General features: G+C 49.2%; 8 protein-coding genes across 8 annotated transcripts; 2 read left to right on the top strand and 6 right to left on the bottom strand.

Annotated features, from left to right (window-relative positions):
* Nucleotides 1–1,997: 1,997 nt before the first annotated feature.
* AO090003000576 (uncharacterized protein) lies at nt 1,998–3,446 on the bottom strand (the record flags this gene model as incomplete). The annotated part of the gene is made up of 1 exon (XM_001819691.3): nt 1,998–3,446. One exon carries the CDS (start codon nt 3,444–3,446, stop codon nt 1,998–2,000), a length of 1,449 nt encoding a protein of 482 aa, XP_001819743.1.
* Nucleotides 3,447–4,824: 1,378 nt separating this feature from the next.
* Nucleotides 4,825–6,293, top strand: AO090003000575 (putative MFS monocarboxylate transporter (Mct); the record flags this gene model as incomplete). The annotated part of the gene is made up of 4 exons (XM_001819690.3): nt 4,825–4,984; nt 5,045–5,169; nt 5,228–5,793; nt 5,846–6,293. The coding sequence occupies 4 exons, from the start codon at nt 4,825–4,827 to the stop codon at nt 6,291–6,293; spliced, it is 1,299 nt and encodes a 432-aa protein (XP_001819742.1).
* A 50-nt stretch (nt 6,294–6,343) lies between these two features.
* AO090003000574 (uncharacterized protein) lies at nt 6,344–7,412 on the bottom strand (the record flags this gene model as incomplete). Its single annotated transcript, XM_001819689.3, has 3 exons — nt 6,344–6,448; nt 6,507–6,569; nt 6,624–7,412. The coding sequence occupies 3 exons, from the start codon at nt 7,410–7,412 to the stop codon at nt 6,344–6,346; spliced, it is 957 nt and encodes a 318-aa protein (XP_001819741.1).
* Nucleotides 7,413–8,543: 1,131 nt separating this feature from the next.
* Nucleotides 8,544–9,377, bottom strand: AO090003000573 (uncharacterized protein; the record flags this gene model as incomplete). The annotated part of the gene is made up of 1 exon (XM_023234944.1): nt 8,544–9,377. The coding sequence occupies one exon, from the start codon at nt 9,375–9,377 to the stop codon at nt 8,544–8,546; it is 834 nt and encodes a 277-aa protein (XP_023090011.1).
* A 2,286-nt stretch (nt 9,378–11,663) lies between these two features.
* Nucleotides 11,664–12,693, bottom strand: AO090003000572 (elongation of very long chain fatty acids protein; the record flags this gene model as incomplete). Its single annotated transcript, XM_001819687.1, has 2 exons — nt 11,664–12,236; nt 12,292–12,693. 2 exons carry the CDS (start codon nt 12,691–12,693, stop codon nt 11,664–11,666), a joined length of 975 nt encoding a protein of 324 aa, XP_001819739.1.
* A 3,941-nt stretch (nt 12,694–16,634) lies between these two features.
* On the bottom strand, nt 16,635–18,938 carry AO090003000571 (acetolactate synthase catalytic subunit; the record flags this gene model as incomplete). Its single annotated transcript, XM_023234943.1, has 4 exons — nt 16,635–16,687; nt 16,744–18,429; nt 18,494–18,561; nt 18,916–18,938. The coding sequence occupies 4 exons, from the start codon at nt 18,936–18,938 to the stop codon at nt 16,635–16,637; spliced, it is 1,830 nt and encodes a 609-aa protein (XP_023090010.1).
* Nucleotides 18,939–21,701: 2,763 nt separating this feature from the next.
* On the top strand, nt 21,702–23,353 carry AO090003000570 (galactokinase galE; the record flags this gene model as incomplete). Its single annotated transcript, XM_001819685.3, has 2 exons — nt 21,702–22,357; nt 22,414–23,353. The coding sequence occupies 2 exons, from the start codon at nt 21,702–21,704 to the stop codon at nt 23,351–23,353; spliced, it is 1,596 nt and encodes a 531-aa protein (XP_001819737.3).
* A 545-nt stretch (nt 23,354–23,898) lies between these two features.
* On the bottom strand, nt 23,899–25,167 carry AO090003000569 (uncharacterized protein; the record flags this gene model as incomplete). Its single annotated transcript, XM_001819684.3, has 1 exon — nt 23,899–25,167. The coding sequence occupies one exon, from the start codon at nt 25,165–25,167 to the stop codon at nt 23,899–23,901; it is 1,269 nt and encodes a 422-aa protein (XP_001819736.1).
* Between the last annotated feature and the right edge of the window lie 549 nt (nt 25,168–25,716).

The following is a 25,716-nucleotide window of genomic DNA, read 5'->3' as shown; positions in this document are numbered from 1 at the left end:
CGCAGATAAAGATAAGATGCGGGGGACGATCTTGACCCCACATCACCTGACCTGCAACTGCTCACTTGTTTAACTGCTTGTTTAAGAGATTACTGGATTTTTGATAGTAGTTGCGAGTGGGGATAACTGGATGCTCGATTTAATATTGAGGGCTGCCTCTCGTATCGGGTGTTAGGGTTACGGCCGGTGGGTCATGAAAGGTATTTATATCTTGTGATGCTAGCTCATAAATGAACTACCACTTGAATAAACGGCTAGTTATAAAAAAGTCACTGCCATTTACAATATCGTATTATACTCTGTTGTACTTTTTCTACTCATTATTGCCTTCTATGCAGAGACTCTTTCAAACCCTTATCAAATGAGATACTGAACTTAATCTGACTGGCACGGTAAAATACCCGTTTTATACTTACAAGGCAATAATACCCTTCTATGATACCAGGATGAAAGATACGATAATCTAGAACCTCGCAGGCCACAATAATCCGAACGAAAGTCTAGCCATACAGATTGGTTGGCCCATTTGGTAATGGTAGGCGAGGCCACCTAAGACAAAATCACACCACTCATTATATATGGCTGGATTACGCTATCCCATTGATCCTGGACTTATCCAGAACATGCAGAACCAAGGTTCCTGGTGGGCATTGACTTTTCTAGTGGACTAGATCGTAGAGCACCCACTGACATGACAAAGGAATTCTTTTCCATTTGACGGAGGAAGAGAAGGAAGAGGGTATAGAGAGATATCTACCTTTGCAAAGCCTCTAACTTAGGGGTATTTATTAGCTTATTAACTCCGCTTTACCCCGGAGAAGAAGAACGCAAACAATTACTTTCCCCATTCTCTCTCCTTAAACAAAATAAAATCGACGTATAGCTTATTCTTAATGGCCGAGAAACCATCAATACTGGAGGCTGATAAAGACAGAGACAGACAGGCAGGCGCAGCTCCTGCTGGCCGGGCTAATGATGGGAATGATAAGTAGGCGCCGATGAAAAGAAATCCCTGAATAATACCTATTCCTATGTTCTATACTACTAGACTAAACCCGCTTACAAGCTCACAATATATCAGTATGAAAGAAAACCCAGCCCCAACGTCACCACCTCCGATTCAGTCAGTCTCATCACAAATTCCCTTAACAGGAGTGTCTCCGCAAGTAATACCTTTGATCGCCTTATCAACATACCCTGCTATAATCGATTGCCCAAATTGCCATGCACGGACAACGACTCGGGTGAATTTGACTACTGGGGCGCGAGCTACGTATATCGCCCCTACGTTTTTCCATTTGGTAGTATGTATGTATAATAACACCTTCCTGCAGTTGTTGGTCGTGTCTATGCTGTCTTTGCCTGGGCCCATTTGCTGCTCTTTTACCCTGCATCTTGCCAAACTGTAAAGATTATGAACATTATTGCGGGAATTGCAATAGGCTGCTCGCTGTCGTGGAACGATCGGGTGCGACTCGCATTATAGTCTATTAGGTCAGATGTTGGTAGCTATATAAGTATTCATATCAGAGGTTATTAACAGAAGACCAGATTTTACTATTCAAACATACCATGTGGACATACTGCTGGTAGCTAAGCATAACTATGCATCTTCATATATAGGTGCGTAAGCTGTACAGATCAAATCTGGCTTGAACGGGGGAATCTGGGACTGCCAAACTACTGTATGTCCTTGCATATGTTAGGGATAGAACGCTCATTCAACTTACCACCTATGCCTCTTGTGATGTAGTGAGTCTATTCTTGCTGTATCCTATATAGAAATCATCTTACACTGCCAGCGATCGATATTTCTCGCCATTTGTAAGTAGTTTGGACGTATGACAGTGTTGGTTATGTTTGGATATGTATGTAACACTTATTACAGCTTACTTATGTTTCATACAGCTTGCATCATTTCCCACCTCTATACAACACGTAGGAGGAGATAGTATGGCTAATTTGCATTCTAGGAAATAACCATGATCCTATCATATTTACAACGTAGCGGCCTGAGATTCCATATTCATATCGATAATCGCCTGCCAAAGATTCACAACGTCGTTGCTCTCCCAACCCTCATAGCGAATATGGTCTACAACCCGTTCCAACAGAACACGATCATTGTTGGTAATAGAACCATCATCACCCTGTGCAAGCATACGCTCGGCTACCTTCCTGTAAGCCAATTTGTGGGCTCGGTGCTTGGTTGTATTCCTCACTTCGAAGTAGAGCCACCTTCGACAGTGAGCAAGGAATCTGATTCTCTCGAGCGGGCTGCGGTCATCGAGTACGTCTCTGGAATCCCCGGCAGGACCTCCTCTCGTCATCACTCGCTGTTCTATCTCGCTGGCGGTCAGCTCATACGCCTTGTTCTGTACCAAGGTCGCCAGTTGAACAGCGCTAATGGGCTTCTTTGCCTTTAGCATAACGCCTGTCGTCAGATGTTGAAGCTCACGTTTACCCATAAGGTAATCTGCCACGTCTTCAGCCAAAGTATCAACCAGAGAGACATAGGTATGTGTTTTCTCCGCTCTTTGTACGGCCTCAATTTCAGATGTGAATAGAACCGTGAGAAGCTCGCTGAAGACAACCCCATCTGAAAAGCGGGGCGTAGGATCCGTCGTCTTCATTTTAGGGCTTCGTATCAGAGCCGTCAACTTGGATGGGAGATTGATCAGGTGTGTAAAGTATTTAGAGCCGTATAGCTCGGGGCATACAGAAGCAGCGGTAAGGTGGGCGAAGTCATGGAGGTCCCAGATTGCGGACGAATTGTCCAGCATGGCGGTACTATCACCTTCGAAATCCTTTTCTCGAACGGCAATGTGGTTGGGGCCAATCGATGATATGGCGGTTGGGGGGACGAGTTTGGTCTGGTAGTCGACTGTGAAAGTGTTGCTGTTGACAAGGCGGTGGACACCGTAGTTGATGGCACGGATGGCATTGTTATCGTGGGAGAGGAAGGTGACCATCTCATTGAAGAGGTCTAAGTTGGATTCCACGGCTGGGAGGAACTCTTCACGACACTCTGAGCGAGTGGCTAGATATAGAACGCCAAACTTATGGACGGAGATGGCGGCCCTCCACAGCGTCTCGTGTTGATCGAAGGAGAGTTGAAGGGACTTCTTGTCCGCTCGTTCCAGAAGGACTCGACATCCTTCTAAAATGTACTGAAGTAGGGGACGCTTAACTTCCTTCGTCCGGAGTCGGATTCTATCAGCGTTGTCGAAGTGGGGATGTGCAGGACAGTAGCCGTCTAACCACCATGTTGAAGGCTCGTAGGCAGGAGGAAGCTCTTCGAAGGGAGTTAGGTGTATTTCTGAGATGGAGGTTAAGTGTGGCTGTTTGTTCGGTGATTGCCTGCCATCGGAGTGAGTTGGTTTAGGACGTGGAGCCTTGAGCGTCTCACGAATAAGGGTTTGGACGGCAGTAAAAAGCGATTCCATTATGTCGACGTTCACAGAGTCACGTTCCGCATCCCTACCATGGTCGACGCGTCTAATGGCTGCCTTTTATAAGAAAGTCCGTACAGTGCCCTGCTCGATACCGATTACAATACGTTCTTAATCATCGATATGCGTCACAGTTTCAAACCGGGCCTAGGGAATTTCAGGGCTTCGTCAGCGCCTCCGCAACTCAAGCGCATGCTCTTGCCGACTTTGCAGTAGCGTGGCACGCCTGGATGTCCGAGAAAGCATATTGAATGATAGGATCTCATGATTCTCGCTGGTGAGACACCGTAAGCTGCCTGTCAGACTCTAGCCTTGTGAAAATGTACAACTAATTCTCTCTGCGTAGAGAGATACGGAGGTATATGGACTATACTGTTCCAGGCCTTCAGCATGTACCCCGGTCTTCCCTAGACCTTGCGGTGATTTATGAGATATTTTTAGTATAGCATTCTTATTTAGTTTATGCAAATGGAACCCAATCGCAGCCTCCTTGCAGAGATATACGGTGATTGCTGGACATTATTGTTAGTCTCATAGATTCTTTATTGTACTTTGGTAGTTTGTTGGCCACATTTGCTATGCTGATCGTTTGCCGTTTAGATATACTAGACTCATGTGGTAGTTATGGTGCTCTCGGCTTATGTCATTTCAATAATGCGTGTCTCACTCTGGGTCTACTTCTCTCTTTTCTGCTCCCTGGAATCAATGATCATACGAGTCAATCAGAGGATATACATAACTAGGGCTAATCTCTAAGGATCTGCAACTCCACCCGATTGGCTGTGGGGCCTTCTCGGCGTAATCCGAGTTGCAGGACCCTTACATTGGAATCCACGGGAATCGAGCCTCCTCCACACCATTAGGTAATATTCGAGCAGGATCAGGAAGGAGAGAGCAATGTCTAATTTCGGTAAGCAGTAGCGTGTATTTTATTAGTTTTCAATCCACCTCGGGGGTAAGTATTCAAGGTGCAGTTAAGCTAAAGCACGGCCTCGTATCTGCCGTGCTCCCCTATCTCTGGACGAGTGAACAGGCAGGGCCTGGACCCACGCGATGTAACTCTGGTCGGGGATGATCAATGATCCCCCTATAGTCCGCATGTATTAAGGCTTGGTTCATGGGGGCTAACAATTAACCTTAACTCCGACTGGCTCTCACACGCGGTAGGGGCAAGCCATCAAGGAAACAAATGAAGGAAGAAAAATTTTACGCCCTTGCTTCCGCACACGAGGCTCACATACCTTTCAGCCGCCGTGGTGAAAACTCATGACTGAATACGGAAACCTAAAGTTCGAAATTTGTTTCTTTTCTGCGTGTGTGTCTTTCAACTCGCAGTACAGTTGTTCGAAGAAGACCAATCAAGCGTCCATCCATGGCGACCAATCCTACTGCGGAGCTGAAAGGCACGGTGGCTGCCACTGGCACTGAAACTCCGGAGGATACAACAAGGCATGTGGATCACGGCTTCCGCGCCTGGACAGTCGTGGCCGGGGCATGGTGCTGTCTCTTTTGTGGTTTTGGCTGGGTGAACGGTACGAATGATCCTATCCTGATTTTCTCTCCGGTGGCGGCTTCACTCTGACAGGTGATAGCCATTGGAATCTTCCAAGATTATTACCAGGTCCATCAATTGCGGACTTATTCGGCGTCCAGCATCTCGTGGATCTTGTCTCTGGAACCGTTTATTCTCTTTGCAGCGGGACTTGTCATTGGAAGGGTATGACCCTCCATAAGCCCTAATTGCGCTCGGGTGGTTCGATTAATCAATTCTTCAGGTTTTCGATAATTATGGCCCCAAATGGCTCCTCCTCATTGGGACGTTTCTGCATGTCTTCGGTCTCATGATGACCTCCATCTCGAAGGAGTATTATCAGTTCATTCTAGCTCAGGGTATCTGCAGCCCGCTTGGCGCCAGTTTTGTCTTCTACCCCGCGCTCTCCTGCACAGCGACCTGGTTCGATAAGCGGCGGGCCCTGGCCTTTGGGATTGTGTCTAGCGGCTCCTCACTCGGTGGGGTCGTGTTTCCAACGATGCTGTCTCGACTCCTGCCGCGGATCGGATTTGGATGGTCCCTGCGTATCTCGGGGTTCATGGTCCTGGCCATGCTGATCATTGCCAACCTGACCGTCCGGTCGAGAATTGCGCCCGTCCCACGACCTGTCAAGCTTACGGATTACATTGGCCCCTTTTCGGAGGTGCCGTTTATTCTGCTCATGCTGGCTGCCTGTTGTGGGTTTTTCGCCATGTTTGTCCCCATCAACTATGTTATTGTGGAGGCGCAGGAGGATGGCGTGGATCGTGAATTGGCTGGGTACTTGTTGACTATCCTCAATGCTGCAAGGTAAGTTTCATATTTTATTGCTTTTACGAGGAAGCTTGATTAACTTGCATAGCCTTCCGGGTCGAATCCTGCCTGGTTATCTTGGGGACAAACTGGGCCGATTCAATGTCATGATTGCCATGTGTGCCCTGTCCGCCGTGGTTTTGCTGGTCTTATGGCTTCCCGGTACCCTTCTTGCCCCCGGCAGTGCAGCCATCTACATCGTCTTCAGCTTGCTGTATGGATTTGCCTCGGGGGCGTTCGTCGGCATGGTACCTGCCCTTCTGAGCCAGATCTCTCCCGACGTGACCAAGACTGGGGTTCGTCAGGGCGTTCTGTTCACTTGTATCAGTATCGCTTCGCTCACGGGGAGTCCCATTGCTGGGGCGATCTTGAGTCGACAGAACGGGACCTATTGGGGCTTGCAGGTGTTTGCGGGCGCCATGATGGTGGGAAGTGTATTCTTCTTTGTGGCGGCGAGAGTAGTCCTGGCCGGGTTTGCCGCTGGGAAAAAGGTATAGAGAGTGATATAGTAATAGACTTGATTGAGGTATATCGGCATGCACCAGCTTTACGTTTCACAGTAACTATCACAGAGCTGGGCCAGCTTCACGTCCAACTCGGTCAAACCTTTCGGTTGATGCGTGGTCCAGCGTATAGAGACCTTATTATAGACCTGTATAGAAATGTCAGAAAAATACAACGATATCAAACAGAAACTCAAGACAACGTACATTCGTCCACTCCGGATGATGACGATACTTGGCCGCCGCATCAGCAACCAGCTGCATAAAAGCCTTCAAACCAGTTAGCAAAGTAACCACAAGTCAAGAAACACAGAACAAACTCACCCAAGCCTTCTTAAACGAAGGAAACCGAATCTCGCGTTCAATACCCAAGCCATCCCCCGTCAACTCCCACAATCCCCCATTCCTAACCAACAAACCCTCCACCCCGGAAAGCACACAATCCACATCCTCCCCCTCCGCCACCACCACCTCCTGCTTCCCCTTCCACGCAGCCCCGTAAATCTTATCCCCAATATCGCCATGAGTATACGGCACCAAATACCCATGCTCATCGCACCTCTCCGCCCTCATCGCAACAACCACATACTCCACCACCGGACACGCAGCAATCCTCTCCAACGCCTCCGGCGCCGCATAACAACACAACACAACCACCGACCTCTCCCTCCTTGCACCACCAGTCCCAGAACTCATCTCCCAAAGCTCCTCACAGACCCGAACCACCGTATCCCCCGTCGCAACCAACGTATCCAACACCACTATCTTGCCCTCATCTTCCGCCGGCGGAAACGGCCTTCGACCCGGCCACTCGACCACCACTTCCTTCGTGCCCTTTTTCTTGCTGCAGCGGGCTAGGATGCAGGTCGTGGTTGGGAAGAGGGGAGCCGCGGCAACGTACATGGGGAGGGCGCCGCGGAGGATGGGGATCATGGTTGGGTTGGTGAGATTTGGGTCGTGGGTTTTGGCGGTGGTGATTAGTTCGGTGGTGAGGGCGTGGATGGTGGATTGCATTTTTTGGGGGGTGGTGGTTGGGGAGAGGAAGGTTGGGATGTGGGTGGTTAGGGTTGGGTCGGTTGGGGGGAGGGTGTGGATTGGGGCGGGTTGGAGCATTTTGTTGCTTTTCTTGTATCTTCTTGTCTTTTGGGGGGTTGAGGTGCTGTGTAGAGGGTGTTTGTTATACAGCGTGGTTGGTGATGATGAGGTTGTACTTTGGTATTTATACTTCGTTGCTGCTGCATGTATCACATGGTTGTTGTATTTATCTTACAGGTCGGAGTGAACCAATTACAATTACATATATTAGCTGAGACGGAAAGACATTAATTAGCGTCAGTCGGCTACTCTGTTTAGCGTAGTAATAGAACTCATGTAGGATATCTTCCAAGTGGCATCTTCGTCCCAAGGCCCCGTCAAGCCCTAAACCTAAATGTGAGACGGCTTCACATAGGATACTCGATTTGATAATATTACTCAGATTGTCAAGATTTCGTTAATTTATAGAGATCTAGCTTCATAGCATGAATGTAAATATTTTCCTCTCATGTGGAAATTGATCCAGACTTTCCCTGGACACAGTAGTCCATGTTATCGGTAGTAGACTATTTTGGGACACTGTACTCCGTACGGAGTATTATGGTCTACAACTTAGCTCGGGCTAGTACTCAACATGTACTGCACTTTCTCTGACGCTGGAGTGGAAATTAATCGTGACTGCTACAAAACAATGACTGGTACTCCGTACAGTACGACCTTTCTCACGGCCACTGCTAACAACCCAGAAATACCACTGGGAAATCCCCTTGCTTCCTCGTTACATGACTAGAAAGAGGTCGATCAGCCCTACCATTTCCCATCCAGAAGGACTGCATAAGATTCAACCTAGCCATATGTACAGACCATGTACACAGCCAAATAAAAATACACGAGACAAATAAGCACTAGTAACTCAATACGACATCAACAGTATAGTAATAGTATAGTATATGCAAGAATGGGCCACCGCCACGTAACCCAAACCCCTCGTCCTTTATTTATCTAAAGTAAAAACTCCACGGCCCCTCCCGAATTGAAATTCCCCACCCGAACCCATAAATCATGCTTAACCTGAACCCTAGAAATAGATCTCCCATGTACTGTAACATAACATAACAATCAACTGAGATTGACTATAAAGAAACAAAATAACCCCTCCACACAACCAATTCCCCTCCATCCTTGGAAAGAAAAATCATTGAAAAGAATTTATTCAAAATGCCTACAACCCTCGCCATCTTCGACTTCGACGGCACCCTCTTCGACACCCACGAATCCATCTCCCAAACCATCAAATTGACCTTCGACGCCCTCCTCCCCACCCACGCTCCTCCCCAGCCCGAAATCCACCGTCTCATCGCCAGCGGCGCCGGCCTCGCCGACACCTTCCGCGCCCTCCACCCGGACCCCGCAACATTCACAGCCCAAGAAAACCACTGGATCGACAAATACCGCGCCCTCTACGCCACCCACGGCCAACTCCTCATCAAAGCCTTCCCCGGTGCCCAGGAGCTCTTGACAGAACTCAAGGCCCATCATGTGCCCATCGCTATTGTCAGTAATAAGGGCGTGGCGGCGGTGAAGACGGCGTTGGAAAGGAACGGATTGGCTGGGTATGTGCCCGAGGAGCTGATTATCGGGGATAAGACGCCTGGGGCGCAGCGGAAGCCGGATCCGGCGAGTTTTGTGGATGTGCTTGTTCCCGTTCTGGGGGAGAGGTTTGGAATAAACGTGGTCGCGGACGAGGGTGTCTTGGTGGTTGGGGATACGGTGGCGGATATTCAGTTTGCGAGGAATATTGGGGGGAAGGTGTGTTGGTGTCGATATGGGTATGGGGATCGGGAGGCTTGTGAGGGGTTGGAGCCCGATTATGTGGTGGATTCTTTGGCGGATGTTGTGGGTATTGTGAAGAGGTGATTTCTTTGGGGGGTTCTTATGATTGTGGATGTTGATGCTTTTATTATTGGACTCGCATGGATTGGTCTGGCTGGAGGTTTTGGGAAAGACAGTCATTCCCCAATTGAAATTGAATATATGTGGCATTTTGTATAGAACATGAGAATGGAGGAAAGAGAAGAGCCAATATGCAGATAAAGAGTGTATCAGTATTCATCCAAATCCCATGCAAAACGCCCTTGCCATGCATCGTCACATTGAGTATCATAAGAGTAGCGCTGCTACCGAAAGACAGACTGTTGTCACCGTTTACCCACCACCTGCTTCTTGGCTTTATCGTAGTTCAGCACCCTCCGTCGCCGGTGGGTTTGCGCCAGCTTCCATCTGCAGTACAGAACCAATGCATCTTTGAGCAGAACAAAGGCACAGCCGCCGACCACACTTCGCCCCCATCGTGTCTGTAGAAGTCCTGGCCGGCTACGCTCCAACGCGGACGGAGCAGCCGTCCATGCCTTCGGTAGGACGTACTTGAGTAGCCCGCCCATCGAAGCGGATATCGCCGGAAACGCGAGAGCCCCGAGGATGATATCAGCCAGGTTGCTCGTTTCGTGGATCAGGTCGTCTCGTCGGCCCAGTCCCATCTGCCCATTCTGAGCAGCGCCCTGGTTTTGGCCTTGATCACCGGCCCCGTTGTCGCCCATTCCCACTTGTAATTCCAAATCAATTTCCATTAGGATATGGCCATCTCCATCATCCCTAGGAGGGTCGGCCTCCGGGTGTTCGGGCGGCGCATTGTCGTCGAACTCGTTGACATCCGATTGCCGGGGCTGCACCTCCGCGATCCATCTCCTTTCCAACTTGCCAAAGAGCCTTTCGTAAATGGTGCTATAGAAGCTTTTGACATACGGGAGAGCCGCAAACGTCATCGCGGCGCTGGGTGGCCAAAGATCGAAATCGGGATCATGACCGGGGTTATGTGTGGCGAAGAACAGTACTGGGATAGCTGGAAGCAGACCTTCCGCATAACGAGTCCGCGAGAAGATTAACACCAATGGGATGAGCGGCAGCCCAAGATTGAGACTCGAGTTCCATGGTCCATCTGCGCTTTCTTCCAGGAGTTGCCGGGCATCCTCCGGACCGAACACAAAATACATCGAATATACGCCGTGCGCACAGCATCCGGCCCAGACAGTGCCCGCGAGCGTGAACACCATCCCAGGAAGAACCAGCCGGCCAGCAACCCGCTCCAACATCCGAACCGTATCGACAATATAGCTGCGTGGGCGCGAGACGACAATCTCGGATTTACACTGGGGGCACATCATCTTCGCGTTGCGGCCGTTTCGTTTCCGAGATCGGGGATTTTCTAAGTCGGCAAGCCAATCTAGTAGGCACGCTTCGTGAGCCGTCAAGGCACATGGACAAGGTGAGCGCCATTCTATATTTAGAGGGGAGTCTTCGGTCTCGTCAGTGTAGCAAATCCAACATTTACGTGGTTCGTCATTTGATGTATCGACGGGGTGGGAAGTCTGAATCGGCGCTGCACCGGAGACGTTGCCTTCACTTGACGAAGGCTTATTGAGAAAGACAGTCTCGTTATCCTCCATTGATTCGGTCGTTGGAGAGGCAGATGTGTCGGGTCTTGACGCTCCTTCGTGTCTGGTAGAAGCGTTATCGGAAGATCGCGGTCTGCCTGCGGAGGCTGAGTAGCCCGGGATTGACTCCATAGTTTAGTGGCTCAAGCAAGATGGGTCAAATGACGAGAAAGGTTGATGGTACTACTGGGGTAAAAAAGCACAACTGTACATCCTGCGAGGAAGTGCCGACTGAGTATTCATCGATTCATGTGAGGTAAGACAGGGGAAAGAGTTTGCGGCGAGACTGATGGGGTAGGTTTCAGTCACCACCTAGGCAGCTCTTAGTTATTGGAACTGCCACTAAGGAAGCTGCTAGTGCTTCGGGTGCCAACCGCGGCTTTGGAGAGGCGAAAACTGGCTTTCAACTCGTCACGTGGGGCCTTGCGGGGCTTGGAGAGGCGGAATAACTCTCGACCCGGGGATATTCTGCCTTTTCCAGTCTAGTCTCTATCACATCACTTTCCACTATCATTGCGGCTTCATCAGAGTATGGAAGACCATTGGATTGAGCTGCAACATGTCAAATTGATACGCAGTAGCTCAGGTACAATCTATCTGGCTCATCTGATAATCACCCATGATTACCATCTTACTCCTGAATCCGGTTCCTAGTATGCTTTTTATACTTGTATTATGTTACACATTACTACAACATCCTACCCTATACCCTATTATACATGACTCATGTTGGACTCGATACTAAGTTCATCAAGATCCCTTTAATTCCCTTAGTCTCAGAACATCAACGCCACCTTGACTATGTCATATTGCCTGGCATTACCGTGCAAAAATCGTCTTACGCTGGAACTTTCCGAGCCCGAACCGAGGCATTGCCGGTCTTGCTGCCCGTAGCTTTGGGGTTTACCTCTGCTTGGGACATGCGTCGGAGAGTTCGGCGGGTACTGGGAGGCTTGCCATCCTTGTTGTATGTGGCAAAGTAGAACAGGATGAAGAGAGCAAGGTAGGAGCTGATCACGATAATACCCGCAAACGCGGCGAACTCCTCTCCCGCGCAGTGGCCGGCGTTCGGTATCCAGGGAAAATATTCCGAGGTAAAGTAGGTGTAAGAGGCAAAATATACGAAGCCCAAGTCGATGACAAACTGTATGATTTGAAGACGGGTCACCCACTCCTTCCACCAAATGCGGATGCCACGAGCACTTTCGAAGTAGTACCAGTACATAACAACATGAACTAGCAAGTTCAGCGTGATGGGGACCCATGAAACAGCTGTGTTACCGATCAGCTGTGTGTAGCACAGAACGGCTGTCGCTCCATGGTGGTAGCAGTGGAGGAATGTCAGAGGCTTTTTCTTGAGAAACAAGAATATGGTATCAAGAAGCTCGAGGTATTTAGTTAAGTATGTCAACTGACGAAGCCTTAGCATCTGGTCTATGCAAGATGGGTGTAAATGCTTCACCTACGTAGTATAGAACAACTAGGCGGTTCGTCCAGCCACCGTCCCGATGACATATGGCGTAGAAAATGCCTCTTCGAAAGACGGTAGGAACGAGCTCCTCTATATAAAGCGCGAGCAGAATGGCACTGATAGCCGTGAGGTAGAAGTTGTGGACCAGAAACAGCGACCTTAGTTTGAACGGGGCTCGGTTCCGCATCACTTCACGGCCCCCAAAGATAATTGTGTAATAAACAGCCACAAAGATCGATGTCTCCCTAAGCGTTGACATAGGAGTGGTCCCCACAACAAACTTGAATTCATCAGCAGGGTAACCTGCAACAAGTTCGAAGGCTCTGCTGAAGTGAGGCCATAGGTGCACACCAAAAGGTCTGTCGAGAGATGGAATGGGAAACGACTCTATAGCCATGATTTGTAGAGAAAAGAAAAGGTGAGTAATGTTCGACACGCCGAAGAGAGTGCGACTGAATGGGTTTAAGAAAGAGTCTGACCAGAATTGAATTGAAGTGCATTGACAGGCCATTGTTTCCATCTCAATAGAATGGCCTTAAGCGAACTTAAATCTGACGCTTCCCCTTCTTTCCCTCCCTCGTCTTTGGTTTCAGTCCGAAACAACCTGAGATTGAGTTGAGTCGATCAAACAGTTAACTACCGTCTCATTGGATTAAATTCTGAAGTCTAATCCCTTCGCTGATCGTACGGAAACTTTAAGAGTTCCCCAGACAATAAAAGGGACGATTCAACAAACCCCTTAATATTTGACACCCAATAAAATATCGACAAGGGTATGCCTGTTGGAATCCATCCAAACGAAGACTACGGAAGGAAACGTTTCAAAAGACGTTTCATGAGTGCTCTCAGTTGGAAATAGAGCTTATCCCAAGCATGATTGAGATGTGTGCAGATCTTGACACCACGTGGGCTTGGGCTAGTGTTATTCATTTACCGGGACAACACAGATGCGAAACAGTGAACAATTTCCTTATGTCACAGGCTTTCTCTTATCAAAGATTGTTCGCCCCAGTGTTGCGGCTGCTGCGCCGCCCAAGATCTCAAAAACTGTCTCATCAACTCTGGAAGTCTGCATAAACCAGTTTCGCATCTCCACGGTGATAAGAGAGTCGACCCCATAGGCATGCAAAGGCTTAGCGATATCAGATATATCTACAGAGATTAGAGAGCTTAGCATAGGTTTCTTACAGTGGCATTAGTCACAACTTCTACAGCTTCAATAACCGAAGTAACAGCCTCGAGTTGTTCAATCAGACCGACCCCTTGCCTACGCTAATGGTATCACCAGCCATTTTAGCAGAACCCGACTGATATAGGATTAAACAACCGGCTCCAGGATCCAGCCATTAGCCATTGAGGTCCACCGAGATAGCATCTCTTCCAGAGCCGAGTCGCTGGCAATGTCCTGAGTCCTATGAGATTTCTCTCAGCATTTTATTCTTATCAAGACGAACTTTACGTATGCAGCAATTCAACTTAACTCTAAGACCCATTGCCGCCTGAATATGCCCTTTGATAGGCGGCAGATAGAATTTTAAATAATCTAACGCTGCGGCCAAGGATTTTACATCCGATATGTTGCACTTCGGACAGTATATAATAGCATCACTAGTCTTTAGTCGACGTACGAACAACACAAGTTCACAGTCAAATTCCACAATGTGCCGTGAGAGTAGAACCAAGTTTCGAAGTGCTTTGGAAACCCTTCATTCACCCGGTCTGTGCTAGCCAGTGACAATCGGCACTGGCGTGTCGATGATCGTTGCGTATGTGTTTGTATGTCTGCTGGATCCCAACTCAATTGACAAAATTACCAACCTAGTAGTACGACTCCCTTCAAGTGAGCAAACGTTCAGTATAGAATCAGCTGTGCACTTCATATCTCTGACTCCCAGGACTTTCTTCGACAATGAACAAACGAAACCACATATTTCAAAAGTAGCCAGACCCATTCGCAACGCTTTCCAGAAAGGATAGTGTTGGTCAATTAGTCTTGAGGAAACTCGGAAACCATGGATTTTCCAGATGCCATGAGCTTCCAGAAGAAGACCCGAGAATCTGTCTCTGGAAAAAGAAAGGATAATCAAATGGTGGCAACATTCTGACTCGATCTTTGCCGTCAACCGAGTTCGGGGGTGCATTAGGAGATGAAAAGCTGTTATTGACCCCCCCGCATTGCTTGAAATCAGCGGTGCAGCCATGGTCAAATCTAGTGATAAGAAGAAGTCAATCTCAGAAGACCGCCCCAGGCAAGTGATGCCCGTCATACATATATTTATATCGAGCATTGGTGTATTACAACGATAAGTGAATCCTGGGCTCTCTTTGACAACGCGGCATAAACCTCACTTATACTGGCAGTATATATCACTCGACACATTATACGCCAATCCAAGTCAATTCTAAGACTAAGTGGAAGCAAGTCATCTGGATCGAGGATGTTGAGCTCCGCCGAGCTCCAGAAAGAAAGTTCCAGCCCCACTAGTTTAATCCACGCCAATGCAACCTTATCGGACGTGCCGTTTCCGAGGTTAGGGCTATCATTTAGTAGCAGCATCTATACCGATGACAGTCATTCTCACTCACCGTCGTGGATTTCTCAGTTTCTTTCTTGTGGTGTACCTTGAGCCTTGTCCCCGAATAAACACTCCGGATCTCCATCACAAGATGCGTTATCTAGCCTTGACGGCTGGGGAACCAGCTCCCAAGTACGAATGCCACTACAGAGATATGGCCTGAACTCGACGGCATAACCTCCACCAAGGGCTCATTCTACGGCTACCTGAAAAGCAACGACGTCACCAGCCGCGCCAAGGCCCTCGACCTTCTCGACGCCTATATCAAGCTGAGGGTCCCTGTGATGGTAATTTCGCCCTCTCGCAAGGTGCCTAAGTTAAGGGCACTGAGAAGGGGTATGAATGGCAAGCTGATTTGTATTCCTACGGTGCATATCTGGGGTCGGAAGGATGCGACGATTGAGTTGAGTAAAGGCGGGACTAGTGCCGGCGACGAGGAAGATGGGTTGGACGCTATCAGTGGACTACGTGTGTAGGGGTTGAGGGAGGCTTGTATGCATGATGGGGAACATAATATCCCAGGTATAAAGATGAATGCTGCTGTTAAAGCTAGTGTGAGACCTATTAGGAGAGTTCTTTCTATGACCGAGGAGGTGTTACTGGGAATAATTGACTTAACAAGTCCTTTTTTCTATTCCTTTTTCTGTTTCTCAGTGTTAGCTACATGGGACACACTATCAAATGTCCATTTCCTTCTTGGCCATAATGAACGTCTGAGCGTACTATTCTTGGGTTAGGAAAACCTCGAATAAACTTAGAGAAAAAAGAGAACTAGACTCCAATCCCACTCAAGTAAAGACAAAGACTGGAAGTATGCCTCTGGCTGAGAAGTACGATGTATTAGGGCGATATTCTCCGTCCGGGGAAGTAGCCCCTGCAGGTTATGCTCAGATATTATATTCAGTTTTGAGATGATTCATGTATATTTATATCTCATATTGCATATAATGAGTGGCTAGATAGCTTTTGCCAACAAGGGAGGTATCTGGATATTCCCTAAAGATTGATGAGAACGTCTCAAATTGCATTTCTTCTCAATGTATACGAAGAGGTGTCCTGTAACATGGGATGAGAGTTCCAGTCATTCCTTACGGAAATTTCTAAGCGGCAGAAGCTTATCCTCAGAAGAGATGCAGTCTAGCCGGTATCTCCATACCAAAGTTGATAGCCTCTTAGTAACACTTCCCCATCTACTTGGTAGAGCAGGAACTCACCTGTAGTCCATTTGCCCTCCCTTTTTTACTCGTTATACCTAGAATCTCTACGTCAGAGAAATAATAGTGTTACTTCTTTCTGGCACTTCTACCCTCATACCAGGGATCAGTTACAATCAAGACACAGATCAAAATGACATCCTTTCCTATTATTCCTTAGAGTTTCCAACATAGGTAACATGATAAATATAAGGATTATATACAATATACAGCCGCCTGGAACCGAAGAAACTTTTTGGCGAATCATAAAAAGGATCAACAAGATGCCAATAAAGAAAAATCAAGGGACTCGAGTTCAAGGGTAGAAAGAAGCCCGGTCCACATCTCACCGGAACAGTTCCAGCAAGACCTCGGAGTGCGGATTTTATCGTGCAGTTTCCTCCCAATGAGTACGGTCGTCTGATGCTATTGGGAGCGCCAACAGGCACCCGCTAGCGTTTTTAGAACCCGCCAGAAAACGCCGTGGATATCGACAGATTGAATAAAAGTCAATGGGCACTTGCAATTACAGGATCGGTTGGTCACGTCGTTGCACCATTCATGTCAACTTAGACGATGACCTTCCGCTTCCTCATCAGGGCCTTCCGCTCCTGTTCCTTGGCTGAAACGTAGAGTCAGTACCACTTCAAAAAGACCCTGGGGGTTCAAGAAACATACCTTCGTCATAAACAAGGAACTCGTGCAGGGCGCTGCCAGCGGGCACCATGGGAAGCACAGGCACCTTACGGTCAGTAATGACCTCCAGCAGAGCGGGGCCGTCGCTCTCGATCAGCCACTTCAGCTTCTCCTCCATCTCAGCAGGGTTGACCAGCTTATCAGCAGCAACGCCCATGGACTTGGCCAGAGGAACAAAGTCGGGGTTCTTCTGGTGAGTGTGCGAATAACGGTCCTCGTAGAAGAGGTTCTGCCATTGGGTCACCATACCTTGCTCCTCGTTGTTCAGCAGGAGGACCTTGACGCCGATGTTGAACTGAGCAGCAGTAGAGAGCTCGGTGAGGGTCATGTTGAAGGAGGCATCTCCATCAATATCAACGACAAGGGCATCTGGGCAAGCAACCTTGGCGCCAATCGCCGCGGGGAGACCATAGCCCATAGTACCCAGACCACCAGAGGTGATCATACTACGGGGATGGCGCCAACGGAAGTGCTGAGCAGCCCACATCTGATGTTGACCAACACCAGTGGCGATCAGGGTACGGTCCTTCATGTGGGCGGTAAGGTCGCTGAGCTTCTCAATCAGAGTCTGGGGCTTGATGGGGCCTTCCGGGGCCTGCTTCTCGTACAGAGAGAAGGGGAAGCGAGCCTTCCAGTCATTGATCTGAGCGAACCACTCGGGGCGCTCCGACACCTTGTTGACATGGGGCAGAAGGTGGCCGATGTTCTCGGCACAGTCACCCTCGACAGCCTCGTTGGCCTGGACAACCTTGTTGATGTTCTTAGGCATGATCTCAAAGTGGACAATACCACCACGGTTCTCGGACGCAGCCAGCTTAGCCTGAGGGGCGAACTTGGTGATGTTACCCGTGACACGGTCATCAAAACGGGCACCAACAGCAATGATCAAATCAGCCTCCTGCATAGCCATGTTGGCGTAGGCCGATCCGTGCATTCCCAGCATATGAAGCGCCTTGGAGTCCAGCTCGTCAAAGCCGCCCAGACCCTGCAGAGTTGTGGTGACCGGAATGCAGGCCTTGTCGGCCAATTCCTTCAAAAGCTTGGGGCCTTCGGGGTTAGCGAGAAGACCCTGGCCGACGTAAAGAACGGGCTTCTTGGCGACATTGACCAAACGAGCAACGCGGCCGATGGTGCTTTCGAGCTGCTTCATGCTCAACTCACGGGCCGCAATGCTCGCCGCGCTCGGCAGAGAGGGAATGGTGCTGTTCATAGGGATAGGCTTGCGGAGGATACCGGCAGTGATATCTTTCGGAAGGTCGACCAGGACGGGACCAGGGCGACCACTGGTTGCGATTTCGAAGGCCTCGTGGATGCGGCGAGGAAGCTCAGCGACGGACTTCACCATAACGTTCCACTTCGTGCAAGCTCTCGAGATACCGATCACGTCGGCTTCCTGGAAAGAGTCGGTACCAATCGCGCTGGTCGGGACCTGACCGCAGAAAACAACCATCGGCGTGCCGTCCGAGAGGGCATCCTGCATAGGGGTGATGACATTAGTAGCACCGGGGCCAGAAGTGACCAGGACAACACCAGGCTTTCCTGAAGCCCGGGCATAACCTTCAGCCATGTGTCCAGCACCCTGCTCATGGCGAGGGAGAATAAAGTCGAAGTGCTTGGAGTTGTAGATAGCATCGAACACGGGAAGAATGGCGCCACCGGGGTAGCCAACTATACATGGGTCAGTCTATTTCTGCTCTATGGTCCATGTCACCCAGAATATGAGGTGACTCACAGACGTGTTCGACGCCGAGACGGAGCATCATCTCATGAAAAATTTCTCCACCACTGAGTCCAACGAAGCTGTAATATTCCAAAACGCGTTAGACCATGTGTGATTTAACCTGACAAGCTCCACAAGGTCCACGTACGAATCATCCAATTCAGGCACATTTCGGTTCTGCAACGGCGATACTTCACTGCGCTGAGGTTCGAGGTTGAAGGCCGGGCTTGGGGCGGGACGAGACTTTCTATACCGGTGCACACTCAGGTTAACAGGGTCAATTAGTTCTTTCAAAACTCTAGGCAAGGCGAGAGACTCACGTAGTAGCAGCTGTAGCAGTGCTTTGGGAGCGTTTCTGAGCAGAAAAGCGGTGGGGCGAAACGGCTGCTGCCACCGAGGAAGAGGTGAAACACCTTCTTCCAGAGGTCATATACCTCTGGTAGTGCATGGCGCGCATGGCGCCTTGGGATGGTCTTAGAGGCATCATCTTTGCGGCGGATGATTGCCAGGCCAAACAGAAAAAGAAATGTTTTTAGAAAATGGGAAGGGAAAGAGACCACGGACCTGGTGTGAGTAAGAGGTCCTTAAGACCGGGCGGAAGAAGACTCAGACTCAGTGTCTGGTGTGGCTATCCCGTCCCTGGTTAGCGTCTGGGAGTCTCGAATAATCTCGCCCCCTTGATTGGTTCAATTCGCCTGCTAGCTCCGATCATCGGCGCCCATATTGAAGTCTGCCCTCACCTGATTGGTGAGATGCGGCCTCAGGCAAGAGGGAAAAAAGAGGATCCTCGGTCAGTCAAATTGGCACTAATCACGGAGTAGGGCCCTAACTCCGTACATTGGATCTGGGGAAAGCAGCCGCGTTGAAACTTGAATTCCAGAGAGCTTTCAGGGAGAACATATATGCAAGAATGGCAACCATTTATCTCATGATGACGACGGTGACAATCCCAATCTTGATCAATGTTTGGGGAAAACCTGCGAGAAATAATGATATTGCAGGTATTGCATGAGTAGTCGTTGATCTCCCTACCACTCACAACCTTGCCGATTCCGGAGATGCACATGCTACCATGTTGCTCTGAATCATCCGACGAAAGATTCCCTGAGGTAACAACAATTGAAGATCGATGACTCAGTTTTATTCTCTATATTCATGGTCTTTGATCATCTCCTCCTGGGACATGTGAGAATAGACAAGAAAATAACGGAAAGAGAAAAAGAAAGAAGGGAAAGAGGAAATATATCTGCAGGAACTACGCACAGGTATTTAAAACTACACTACTCCATACAGCTATGCTACGATTTGCTAGCCGATGTTTACTACCTTAGTCTATGTAGGAACGTTTCAATCTTTCTTTGAGTATACCTTTAGATTCCTATTTTAAGGTCTTAATTTCAATTATCCTGGCTAGAACAAGTTGCCAAGAAGAGGTAGTTATCATTATATAATCTTACACACATTAACTAGTTAAGTTTGTTAACTAAATCAGCATCACCCTACCTTTGGTTGTACACCCAAACAGACAGAATTGTATAACTTGGGTGTCAAAGCCATTGTCTTTTGATCTTCAATACAGACCGTCCACAATCTTAGTAAACATCATCAACCGGTATTCCATTTTTAGGACCAAGTTGCACTCCTATGTACTACTAAGACTGATATGTAAAAGCTCACACTGTATAGAGCGACAACTCGCTTTAAGCTTTTTGTTCTTTCCTTCTTCCCTCCTTTATTCTTCAATTTCCCCACGTTTTTTTATTTTTCGAGATCGGGAGGGGCGTGTTTGTGCAACGTGGTGCAAGGGTCTATACCGTATCAAGTATCTAGCGGACTAGAATAACATCACCAGTAACGTCGAACAAAATCTCATTCCATAATTTCATACTGGCTCCATCTGACTCGCTACGGCAGCTCCCGCGCTTTCGAACCCACTACATTAATCCTTCTATGATCGAGAGTTAAGCCTGCAACCAAGGTTGCACCGAGACATTCAGAGTGCTCAATGAAGGCTCTTAAGATGAGTCCTATAGAAGGGACTTGACAGGCCAGGCAAAGGACTGTCTTCGATACCTAGCTTCGGTGGTCAGCTTACCTTTGAAAATATAGGTGACAGACTGGTAGGACTGGGACTTCAAGAAAGAATTGCCTTGCCGAATCAAGATGTAGGAGAGCCAGGCGATAACGCGGGCGATCAATTTGTCTAATAGGTGGTTTTACGTCGTTCTCAATATGAGATATGCTACGCTCGGCTCAGCCATGCGTTTCTGTAGAGATTATTGTTGTATGTCAATTTTTGTTTTCTTTCTCTTTTCTGGTTGCCAGGCTACAGTCTTGGCGAAGTAATCCAGCATGTTCAACTTAGAATGCCAACACAAGTGAGCTGTATTTCTCTTGATCAAATTATGGGTAGATATCTCTATTATCTTGCTTTCTTTCTATTCACGAGAAAAATGGGGTTTAAACACTAGGACATGGGCTATACCTGGTGTAATAGAAGATGTGTTCCCTGGAAATAAAAGAGGTGGGCAGGTGTGATGTGGTGGGGTGATCGACTGGCCGGGTCTGGGTGGTGCGCCGTGCCCGGTGTTTTTTGGACAGCCTATTTACTTGGGTAGACGCGAAGGAATGTCGGTTAATTTCATCAGACTCGGTATAGCCGGCTCATGGCAAGAGTCACCAGAAGCATTGAACCGGGAACCCAGACAGCATGGGTTGGGAAACAGTGTTAAAGTTGGGAAGGAGAGAAAAAGAAATTACTATACAGAGTAGAGTACTAAAAACAAAGAGAAAAGCTTGTTTCAAGGAGGAGACGAAGGTGCCGTCGGCTATAAAAAGACATGCTTCGGGGGTTAATAAGGCGGCAGGCCGAGAGAGACTCGGGAGAAATGTGGGGTTCGGTTGAAAAAGCTGGAGACTCGGAGTCCCGGTGAGCGCAGAAGCGTTCTCCAGGCACGGGATCGCGTGGGCAGCGTTATTAACTTGTTCCCCGTTAATTCCGGGCGGCCAATCACCCCCCGGAGCTGGAGTCGCAGGGTTCTTGTCTCGATTGCGGGGCATTTCCTCTTCTGTCCATTTTTCCCACCCCTCTTATGATCGCAGTTTTCTCTTATATTAGCACCTTGGTTTAATTAAATACCCCTCCCCATCCTCCCCCTGCTTCTTTGTCCTCTCGTTTTCTTTCCCCTTTCTATCCAACTCGAACAAGCATTCCCCCGCCATGTCAACAACCCCGCAAGAGCTCGTTCCCCAGACAGAGAACATCGCTGAGGTCTATGCCACAGATGATGCCTCGGTCACCTCCGTTTCTCCAGAGCACCAGACCCGTTTCAATGGTCTGATCTCTAAATTCAGCCAGCTGTACAACCATCGTCCCGACTTTGTCGCCCGCAGTCCTGGCCGTGTCAACATTATTGGCGAGCACATTGACTACAACCTGTACGATGTCCTTCCCACTGCTGTCAGCGTCGACGTCATCATGGCCGTGAAGGTGGTGCCCTCCAGTGGAGAGCCGTTCGTGAAGATCGCCAACGTCCAGCCCGAGAAATTTCCCTCTCGCGAATTCACAGTACCCCGCGACACTGATATCGAGATCGATCCTAAGCAACACGAATGGGTCAACTACTTCAGAGCTGGACTTTTGGGTGCCTTGAAGTTCTTGCGCAAAACAAAGCAAGATGGCTCCTTTGTGCCTGCCAGCGTAGAAGTTCTTGTGGATGGGAATGTGCCCCCTGGCGGTGGAATCTCCAGCAGCGCGGCTTTCGTGTGCTCGAGCGCGCTGGCCGTTATGAAAGCGAACAACCACAATGTCTCCAAGCAAGATCTGCTTGACCTCGCTGTGGTCTCGGAGCGTGCAGTTGGTGTGTACTCTGGCGGGTAAGTATTGACAACCTCCCTGTTCACTACCATCTACGCTTCCTAACACTCTACAGTATGGACCAGGCAGCCTCCATCTTCTCCCGTCGCGGATATCTGCTCTACACCCAGTTCTTCCCCAACTTCTCCGTCCAGCACGTCCCCATTCCCAAGGCCTCTGAAGAGATTACCTTCCTCATGGCCCAGAGCTTCGTCACCTCTAACAAGGCAGAGACCGCGCCCCGCCATTACAACCTGCGCGTCGCAGAATGCACCCTCGCCTCCGTGGTCCTGGCCGCTCAGCACGGCCTAACCCTCCCCAAGGACAACAGCTCCCTGGGCTACAGTCTCCGCAACTTCCACGAAGAGCTAATGCGCAAGGAAGGCCGTCTCGGCGACCCCCTCGAGTACCAGATCGACTCCGTCATCCAGACGACCATGGAGCTCCTCACCCAGGAACAAGGCTACACCCGCGAGGAGATTGCCAAGCTCCTCGGCATCACGGTCGCAGACCTCGAAGCCAAATACCTGTCTTCATTCCCCGTTCAAGCCGAGCGCTTCCTCCTGCGCCAGCGTGCTCTGCACTGCTTCACCGAGGCTCGTCGTGTGCTCGACTTCAAGGCCTGCCTTGCTAAGGCGACTACTCTCGATGAGAGGCGCATCGAGTATCTTGGACAACTGCTGAACGAGTCTCAGGCTTCCTGCCGTACTCAGTATGAGTGCAGCGCGCCCGAGGTTGACGACATCTGTGCTATTGCCCGTCGGGCGGGTACCTGGGGCAGTCGTCTTACTGGTGCTGGATGGGGTGGTTGCACTGTGCATATGCTGCCGCAGTCTAAGGTCGATGCTGTTATCAAGGCTCTGAAGGAGTATTATCTGAAGAAGTTCCCTGATATCAGTGAGGAGAAGTTGGCCCAGGCCATGGTTATTAGCAAGCCTTCTAACGGTTCCTTTGTGTATGTCTCCTCGCCTTGGCTTCGCTATGTTGTGGATCATCATGATTGTGCATCTTGCTAACTTGCGCTTCTAATAGGGTTACTGGAGAGGCCATTGCTCAAGTCAATGTTTAAAACGAAACTCAAGGGGAAATCATTAAAAAAGAAACAAAAAGGGAAGGGGATGGATGAATTTGAATCTCGAATTAATACTGTATATAGCCTGTCTCTAGTCCGTTACTGAAATATTATTGGCGCTAGCGTCAAATATGCGGGCATTACCCGCAGACCAGAGGGTCACGGGTATGTCGTCTATTACCCTGAGAAGCCTAGTCTTGCCCGTGTTTGTAAGAGATTCTTATCTTCTCGTGATTATTACCATCGCCGACTCGCTCGACTTGTGTAGGTCCCAATTATTACTGAGTCTTCCGGGTTCAATGACTCTGCTCGTATTCCGTATAATCCGGGATTCTGAGAATAAGCAGAATGTTCTCCATTCTAAACGAGGAATCGAGACTGGATAGTCATTGATAGCCAGAAGACTGAACGGCGCAGCCGTCAAGTGTTGGCATGCAACTGCCAACATGAAGTCTGATTCTGAGCAAAATAAGGTTTCATACACACGATTCAAGATTTCTTCTTGGCAGCCGCCTTTGAAAAGAAGTCGCTCATCTTTTTCATTCCGGTGGTATTCACCTTTTTCAGATCTCGGACTCCACGGGACTCTCCCGCCTTCTTTTTCTTCTCTTCTTCCTCCTTGCGGCGCTTCTTGTCCGCCCGTGACTCGGCGCCTTCGTCGTCATCGATATCACGCTTCCGGCTGAAATCCCCTAAAGATCGTGACGCAAGCGCCTCTGCCCGAAGCTCGGCCACACGCTTGAGGTGATCATGCATAGGTTTGAAGTCTATAGGGCTCTCGGAGCTGGAAAGTAGCTCATCGACCTTAGTGCGCAGAGCTGCAGACAGGTAAGAATCCTTCATGAAGGTTATAGCGGTCGAGATCCTCAGTAGACGAGCCACATCATCTGAAACAGTTGGCTCATTGGGAGGCGACTCTGTAGCAGGGGTGGACACGTCCGAGGGCGTAGGAACCGAAGTCGAGCTTGCTGTTGTTGCCGGTGTCTCTTTGTCTTCCTGCGGCGCTGTTTCGCCGTCACTATTACTATTGGACGGCGCCGCATTGGTCGAGGCATCCTCTCGTTTGACAGCCATTAGAGGTGTGGACAAAGCTTGGCGAATGAAGCGTTCTTCCATGCTGGCAGGAAGTCCCAGTGCTACCATCCGCTCTGCTTTGGCAATCAGTTCCTTAAGGAGTTTGGCCTCGCTGAATCGGAACAATTTTTCATCTCCTGCCTCCATCGAATCGCAAATAGCCTCGGCTCGCGCCTGTAAGACATTCTTGAAAGATTCGTCGTAGAGAACGTGCTGGAAGTGGTTGGGTAGGTCGTCTTGCGAGTCGATGATGTCGTCAAGGGGTTGGAATAGGCCTTTTGCCTGTGAAGACTTCGGGCATAGTAACGGAATCAGGAAGAAAACCACATCTATGGGCGTCGCAATTAACAATTGCGCAGTTTTCGCTATACTCGCATTTCCGGGCTTTGAGGGTTTTCTATCAGGTGCCGTGTTGTTCTCCGACTTTGGGGAAAAGAGGACACTTCGTGGGGACTGCGATGATGATGTGACTACGGTGAATTCATATATTCCCAGCTTTGGGCAGAAGAAATAGCGAGTGAGTTCTCCGGTTTGGGGATTGGGCAATTGGAGGAACCGAGCTTCGTCGCTGGCGGAAGAAGGGAGGATGAAAGTCTTGCCGGGTTTCTCAGTCGTCAGCGGTGGTTTGGAGGGCTGTTCCGGCTTTGATTGCTCGGACGAAGGAGCCGACGATCGAGTGCGCATGGTGAGTGTGTTGGTAGGACTTGTCTGAGAGAATTGGAGTTTCAAAATAAGAATCCTAAGGCTCACTACTCTAAAACGCGTGCCTGAGATTCATTTTAACTCCGACGCGACAACTTGAACACGCTTCCCCCGCAGCCAATCACAGCCGCAGCAACGCCGACCAGTAGAAAGCCAAGCGACAACCTTTCTTAATACTAACTCATGCAACTCACCGTGTGTTGTATTCCTTGCTGATGACAGAAGATTTCCTGGTGAATGTTCACGTCTCTTCACTCCCTGCTCACCCCTTCGCTCTTCAAGTGTCATTATTCGTTGCGCAGTTGTCGATTTCTACTTCTATCCCTCAATTGGCATTCCCCGCATCATTTCGCGCCTGAACATGGCCAAAATCCACGGGAAGGCGCAATCCTAGATCAGATAGTGGCATTCTTAGCGTGTCGATAGTGGTAGGATCGGTGTGGCGCTACCGCATAGCCTTCTTTCCCAAAGACAAAGAAAAACATAGACCGATGACCAGCAGTGAGTACGAAAAACTTCCTCATCCCTTCC

Source organism: Aspergillus oryzae, chromosome 2 (assembly GCF_000184455.2).
Source record: "Aspergillus oryzae RIB40 DNA, chromosome 2".
Taxonomy (NCBI): domain Eukaryota; kingdom Fungi; phylum Ascomycota; class Eurotiomycetes; order Eurotiales; family Aspergillaceae; genus Aspergillus; species Aspergillus oryzae.
This window is presented reverse-complemented; position numbering and strand designations above follow the sequence as displayed.